Consider the following 7,602-nt stretch of genomic DNA (forward strand, 5'->3'; position numbering starts at 1 on the left):
ATTACTTTATTTTTCCTCTACAGCGTAAGCCTTTCCATAAGAAAAGCTACTGAAATTGAGCAAGTCAGATTTAAGGGTCTGTGCTTCAAAAGCTTGTATTTAGTAGAGTTCTGCACAGCAAACTTTAGGGTAATATGCCACATACCCTCAGATATAGGTATGAAATTAGTATTCTGCTTTTAAATCCCAAAGTCTCTTCAAAGGTGACTGAGCAAGGTTTAATTAAAATTCTAATTACTTTATATTTCAGTGATAGCAAAGCAGAACAAATTTCCCCCCGTTAGAATCGTAACTGGTGAATAAATATTCATAGTCAGTGTGATGATTGAAATGGCAGCCAGCGTTTGGCCAGTGGGCTCCGTGGGTTTCTGCATAGGATGTGAGCCAGAGAAGTGTAAAATTAGTTTGAAGGATCCTTGCTGCTGTGTTGTGACTGGCCAGATGATAAATTAAACAACATATTCGTTTGGAATACGGTGTTTCATGGTGTGAAACTTTCTGGCAGGAAGCTGATTATTCTTTGTAGTGGGGAATCAGGTGCTGAGCACTTCGGGAGATTTGGTCCCAAGGCTGTAAACTGCTGCTTTGACCCTGAATACTTTTATGTCTTGACCTTTTACAAATTTATATCACCCGGAAAACCGGCCACAAACTTAAACACACACATAAAGGTACCGTTCCTATAGCAGAATCAGTCAGAAATTAGTCTTAGTTCTGAGAGAATATTTTCTATATGGAAAAAGGCCATTAAAACTGTTCCATTATTTCAGAACTTTATGCTTCCCTTTCAAACCTAACAAAGCATCTCTGGCTCAGACTTTCATTTTTCATGTTCACCGTTTCGTGCTGGGGAGTGTTTTGATTTTTGACAGCTTTCCAATGGAAAATTATTCCCTCAGAGCTTTTCTGATCAGCTCTATTGTAGGCAGGCCAAAACACGGCCCTCCCTTCAGGGAAGGTGCTGTACAAGCGGTTTTCGCGTTACTTACCAAGAGGCATGACTACAAAAAATGGGAGCCAGCACAGAACGAAGCATCCCACAACTATTCCCAGGGTCTTGGCAGCTTTCTTTTCCCTGGAGAACTTGAGGAGGCGCACTGAGAAGTGGTGCTTGCTCTTGGGGTTGGATGCAGACCCGCTTGTTTCGCGGGTGTTTTTACGGTGGATCCGTAGGGTCACTTCTTCCGAACGGGATCTCTCAGTCTTCAGCCCAGAGGTGAGCCCTTTGTTTTCCCTTTTGGCCACCACGTACACGCGGCAGTACATCACCAAGATAATAGTCAGGGGGAGGTAGAAGGAGCCTAGGGCAGAGAACAGCACGTAGCCTGGCTCTTCGGTGATTTGACAGATGGTCTCGTCTTCCGGGGCTGGCTCCTTCCAGCCAAAAAGAGGTCCGATCGATATCACCAGGGACAGTGCCCAAACGCACAGTAAAGCCAGGAGGCCTCTCTTCTCTGTCACTATGCTCGGGTATCTCAGCGGGTAGCTCACCCCGATGTACCTGTCTATCGAGATGATACAGAGGCTCATAATGGAAGCAGTGCAGCAAAGGACATCGACGGCTGCCCAGATGTTGCAGAAGATTCTCCCAAAGGCCCAGTAGCCCAAAATCTCCATAGTGGCTGAGAAGGGCAGGACAGTGGAAGTCAAGAGGAGGTCAGCTACTGCCAGGTTAATTATGTAATAGTGGGTAACGCTCTGAAGATGTCTGTGGCAGGCTACAGAGAGGATAACCAGGATATTACCCAAAACCCCAAAAATGATTAATCCCCCTAGAATAACACCAAGCAAAATGGCCTTGGAAATGTTCACGGGCCCCACAGAGTGGGTGCAGTTGGAGCAGTCAGATGAGTTTCCAGGGAGGAAGACCATGGTGAGTGGCTGACAGTGTTCATGCATGCACTTCACTCCCTTTTCAGGTGAAAAGAGTGATGAGATCAGTTCTCAGAAAGTCCTACAGGCGACATTTGCCTGGCTTTGCTGGGGAAAAGAGTTCTTAAAGTCTTGGAAGTGCAGCACCAGGATCAACAAGAAAGATCCAGAAACAGAATAGAAAACCTGCTTTTATCCCTAAGTTCTTACCATTCTAGCACAGTTAATAGCCACCATTTCAGGCAAATTTAACCCCTTTTGCATTGTTCTTGGGGTGCAGAAGTGAGGCTGAGGCTCTTCCTCCTACATCCCAGGGTAGTGTGATGAGAAGGATTACAGGCGGAATTACAGGTTAAGGTCATTTCTGCCTTCTTGGCAAGATTCAATATTTCAGTAACATAAATATTCCAAAGGGCCTCAAATTTAGGTGTCTCCTAAGAGGAAGTCACTGATGCTTTAATTGCGTTGCATTAGTCCTGATCCTGTTTTACAAGTGCCTTAGCAGAAACCTGGCAGGGTGAAGGCTGCTGCTGTCTGCTCGGCAATGTCATTTGAGATACCTGCCACCGCTGGTCCTCAGGGGCTGAAGGGTCACTCAAAGCCTCTGCGTGCCGTGGAGCAGTTGGCACCTGGGCTACGAATAGAAGTTGGTTTACATCAGCTTCTGGCTTGCTCTGAAGGGGAGAGTGAAGTTTGCCATGTGAGTGACGCAGGCTGTTGTGCTCCTTTCAGATTATCACCCCCTGCAAGAGACAAAGACACAAACAATGTGTTTCCCAGAAGCAGTGCTCGCTTACTGCTATGGTTCCCATATAAGAATAGAGCGGGAAGCTATTTTAGGGAGCCTTCCTCAGGCTGGCTCCAGCCAGTGGAACCAACCTTTTTCAGCTCAGCATTGTTTAACAACTAAGGGACCAACGTGCATTTTGGTGCCTGAATTTTCTCACCAGGCTCTCAGCAGAAGCCTGTTGCCCTGTAGGGACAGCAATCAATCGTAATTATCAGTTCACCTGCAGAGACCGGCTCTGGAAGGGAGAAACCCGCAGGACGCAATTCAGGACTACAAACTGTGAAGCAGGTTTGTAAGTCCAGAGTTTAACCTGAGATGTATTTAAGTGACCCCATTACATGTTGAGCTACTCGTTAGTCCAGCTGAACAGCCCATTTTAGGAATCTATAGGGAAAAGCAATTTCTGCGAAGCAGAAGATGTTGCAAGGAACAAGTTTCCTACTGAGTGGCACAACATTTCAGAGGATCTGGAAGCCAAGCTCAGCCTCAGCTGACTAAATATGGAGAAAGGGTACATCAGATGGCAAAGTGAGGGTAAGCCTGGGAACTGAGACACAGGGGGTACGACGGAAAGCTACAAGTGTCAGCTGAAAGCCCTTCACAACACTGAGATGTAGGTATAGTGTTCCCATCCAAAATATTGATCAGACATCTGAAAAATCACCACTAACTATTCTGGTTAAGTCTATGCTAAGGTAAGGCTCTGAGAGTAGGAGGAGGAGGTCTTTCAGATGAAGCCCTCTTGTTGCGCCTTATGCAAACACCAAGCAGCAACAACTGCCATGGAGCTGAGTCTCAAAACTGCATTTTCCCTCAGGCAAAGAGGGCTGAAGCAACTCTTACTGCAAACCCTGAAATGCCCAGTTTGCAAGCAGGGGGCATGGGGGAGGGGAGATAAAAGGTATTCCACTGTGGGAATTTGCCTTCCTTGCAGTGAAACAAAATTGTATCTTTGTATTTTCTTTTCCACAAGAGGGAATGAGTTGAAGAATAATTCCCAGAAAGGCAACGACAGATTTCAATACGCACATCAATGAAAAGTGGCTAGCACTGAGCAGCTGTAACCACTATAACCGTGGTCAGTATAGGTGGACAAGAAAATTAAGAAATGATCCAACTTGATTTTTAAGCACATAAAACTTCCCAGCAAGTCAAGGAGATGCAGCAAAAGAATGACAGATTCATGCCCCAAACCCACCAGATAATATTCCACCTGTGGAGAGAGAAGGCTCAGAGCAAGAGCACGTCCTACACCCTGGTGCCTGCCCCAGTCCACACTCACCTCTTAGTCTCTAGAAGGCAGCACAGCTCCTCTGAGCATCTGGAAAGGAGATTCACAGCACAACACAGCAGGCTCCTCTCTTCACGCAGAGATGGGACTCTCTGCCTGCAAATCCACTGCCTCTCTCCCTCTCTCTCCCCCCGGTGTTTTGATGACTCACCCTTGCTCTGCTCCCCTGTAGCCCAGTGCCTGCGCGGGGTCTGGCTCCAGCATCCCTCAAAGCACCCTCCCCAGTTGCGGTGCTCAGCTCCACGCTGTCAAGGAGCAGCAGTAACTTTACTGCTCTGCTGATGTAGCAGGCAGTATCCTTGCCATTACCGTAATCCCCTGCCGTTCCCGTATTGCTCCGAAAGAAAGAGCACTGATCTGATGCCAAGCGGTGCATGCAAAGTGTTTTTTTCCATGCAAGCTACCAGTTCCTGCGGAGATCCCAACGTGGAAGCCAGCTAGTAAGCTCCTGTTTATGGGTGAACAAGTAAATCTCGTTGTGATACAGAAAGAGAGTTGCCTGCCAGATACATGGAGGATGAAATAAAAAACAAGGGGTGGCAGCCAGGCTGAGCACGCAGTCTGCACGCTGGGACAAAGTTCTGGAAGTGGGGGACAGGGAAAGCCTGGAGAGGTGGGCACTGAAGATTCCTCCTCTTTTCTCCTGCTTTGCTTTAAGGAGAGTGAGAGCCACTGGCCTGATTTGAAATAGGAAGATTATAACTATTAAAGCGTACGTTTAGGGAAGCTGAGTATGAAGTATCTTGGACACAATGTGCTTTGGAGGTGAGGTTTGTTTCTGCGTGGTTCTTTCAGATGCATTTTTTAAAAAGTGCCCTGAGTCACTGCTGATGAACAGATGAATATTAAACAGGTGGCCTGAAGTGAAAGGAGGGGAGCAAAAGACAAATGAGGATTTTACAGCCAGGAGAAAGCCATCCTGTAGCCTCGGGGGTGAGCCACATGCCAGCTTCCCCACACCACCCCATCCACCTCCTCATCCCTGAGATAACCCTGAGAGGGAAAGCTGGATTCTTGTGTTTCCTGAACTGAGACAACTTTAAATGTGATGCTCAAATCCCCCAGGAGAGAACCAGGTGAGGGCTGGCATCACAAGTAACTCTGATCGCTGCTCTAGCAACCTGGGCTCAGCTTTCTTCTAGGATAGCCATTGCTGCTGGGAGGGGATGTAAAAACAGGTAACGTGAATGTGTGATTTGTGGAGATGAGGCAGAGTTGGGGAAAGTGCAGTCATCCTTATCCTATGACAGTTCCAGCTCCTGTGTCATTTGCAGTTTTGATTTTAGAACAAAAGATCCCACGAGAGGAAATTAGAAGGGGGATGAGGGGAGGAGAGAATTCACACTGACTTTTAGAAGCTTGCAAACTGGGAGAAGGAGAGGTTTGTAAATGCTCAGCCTCCATCCCTCCTCTGCTCTCCTGGCACCCGTGCTGCTTGCCCCATAGATGCAAGGCTTGGTTTTGCAGGCTGTTCAGAAGCCTCGAGCTGACAGCAAGCCCCTGCACAGACCGGGGTGTCACCCTGTGCCATGATTTCCCTGAGTAACAATGGATGTTAGGAGAGGCTGAAGCCTAAATAAATAAAGGAAAGCTTGAGTTACTGAAGACCCAGGGTCCTAAAATCCTCAGAGAATCCTCCTAAAAGCCCAGGGTTTTGCTCCTCCTGGTACGTGTGACCTCTTCATCCTGGTGGCTGGTTCCAAGCTCTTAAGTGCCCGATGGAAATAAATTTATGTTCGTAGCTTCAGTTATTAGTGCTGTGCTCAGAAACCATCAGCTCCCGATGAGTAATACCCTTGTTGGAGGACATCTTCCTGGAATGGAGGGAAGCAGAAGGAAGCGCCAGACGGTCCTAAAATCCTCAGAGAAAAATGAGTGCATCGCGGTGGAGAATTCCTACAGCCCAGCGTCAGAAGGGGCACCAAACGAAGGACAGTCGACGTGTGTCATCAGGTGAAGAGGACAGGATAGGATTACTGACACAGCCGGGTTTTGTGAAGCAGTCTTTGTGCTCAGCTCTGCCAAGATCTGTGCCAGAGTTGCATGTGTCCAGTTTAAAAGCTCTGTACTAATCAGAAAGAATTCAGGGTAAAGCAGCGGGAATGATAAAAATCTAGAAAACGTGACCGGTGGGGCTGGAAGAGGTGGAACTGTTTAATCGAAAGCTTTGCAGCTCTGAAGACAGGGCAAAGGCTGCTTGCAGAGGCTGTGGAAAACCCGACACTGGGAGTTTTTAAGGGCAATTAGGCAAAGATCTGTTGATCGAGGAGCTTCAATCCTCTCTAGAGAGGGAGTATCCTGTAGGGTCCCACCCAGCATCTTTTTTCTACAGGTAAGATCTGCAGAGAAAGGCAGGCCTTCGTGTTCAGGCAGTGGAAAGAACAGGAGTGCCGAACAGTCCTTGTTTCTGCTGCAAGGTCTTCAGAAGTCCATCAGAGAAGGTCTTTGGCAAGTCTGCTTCCAGTCTTCTCTTCCCTATCTGTGAAGTATGATGCTTTCCTCGTGCTTTTCTTATTCATGTAGACTGAAATCCTTCTGACGTCAGGGTTGTCCCCAGCTCTGTCTAGATAGCATTTATCACAAGCAAGCTCCTTTACTTACTGTATTGCCAATTATATTCATTAGCAAGAAAGGGCTCCCAGGGGAGGGCTACAGGCAAATAGTGCGCAGCTGCTCGGTCACTTCTCAGCCTCTGGTCCTCTCTTATTCAGTAGCTTGGTTAAAATCAGAGCAGGGTTGGACCAGATGGACCCAGAGGTCCCTGCCAACCTCCGGCACGCTGGGATTGTCTGAGACCAGCAGTGGAGTAACTTCTCTGAGCTGCTGCAGGCTTTGATGAGATTGTTCACCCTTTCAGAAAGCAGTGGAAAGTACTGCATCGAGAAATCAGCCCTTGGGGTGTAGTAGGGGTTTAGCTTATGCTTGGATGAGAAAGAAAATCCACTCGAAGGCAAGCGATGTTAAATGTTGCCTATTAAACTTCAGCTCGAAGGAGGAGTAGTCCCATTCCTCTGTCTTTTAAGATTAGGAGAGCCCGAAGCTCATAGCACAGCCGAGTGGAAGATAAATGGGGCTGAACATTTTCAAAGCAGATAGATTTGCTTGTTTATATTAAACGCGTTTTAATAGTGAGGTGTTACAGGTGCCTAAAATTTTCCATCTTGGGATTCATGAGGACTTTTCCCACCATGCTGCTGAATCACTAAGTAGAGGCTGATTACCAGGAAAGGAAGAGCCATGCTTTGCATACAGCTTCGTTAAAGCTAAAGATAATTTCTCAGGTCACAGCAGATGAAGATTTGGGCCACTGGATTTTGTGTCCAGTTGCAGGTCTGAAGACCTCCTAATTAGAGCTGTTGTTAAAAGTTGATTTCCATGCAACTCATGGAGAATATCCCAGTCTAACTTATTACTTGGGTGATCTGATGAAGTCTAACCACGTATGGAGAGCAGTGCTATTTCGTAGCCTCGGGAAGATTGATTTTTACCTACTGCTGAAACAAATCTACCCAGAGATGAGTGCCTACTTCAGTTTTCATTCCTCCTGCTTCTTTCTTGTTTACCTTCTGTGTCTTGCTGGGCCCTTTCCCATAACATTACCGCTGCTTTCCTGCAGTGAGAGTTGATGCCACTTCTCTCTGCTTTAGCT

General features: G+C 47.1%; 1 protein-coding gene across 3 annotated transcripts in view; it reads right to left on the bottom strand.

The window, feature by feature from the left end:
- ADRA1A (adrenoceptor alpha 1A) overlaps positions 1 to 6,567 on the bottom strand; it is a 28,737-nt gene extending 22,170 nt beyond the window's left edge. The window contains exons 1-2 of one of the 3 annotated variants that reach the window (XM_083812046.1): positions 3,945 to 6,567; positions 990 to 2,615 (exon numbers count right to left, since the gene is read on the bottom strand). In XM_083812046.1, the coding sequence (XP_083668172.1) occupies positions 990 to 1,899 (910 nt within the window). In that variant the 5' untranslated portion in view covers positions 1,900 to 2,615; positions 3,945 to 6,567. The remainder of the gene's footprint in view (positions 1 to 989; positions 2,616 to 3,944) is intronic. The other 2 variants (XM_083812045.1, XM_083812044.1) reach the window with 2 other exon arrangements.
- Between the last annotated feature and the right edge of the window lie 1,035 nt (positions 6,568 to 7,602).

Source organism: Anser anser (assembly GCF_964211835.1).
Source record: "Anser anser genome assembly, chromosome: 26".
Lineage (NCBI taxonomy): Eukaryota > Metazoa > Chordata > Aves > Anseriformes > Anatidae > Anser > Anser anser.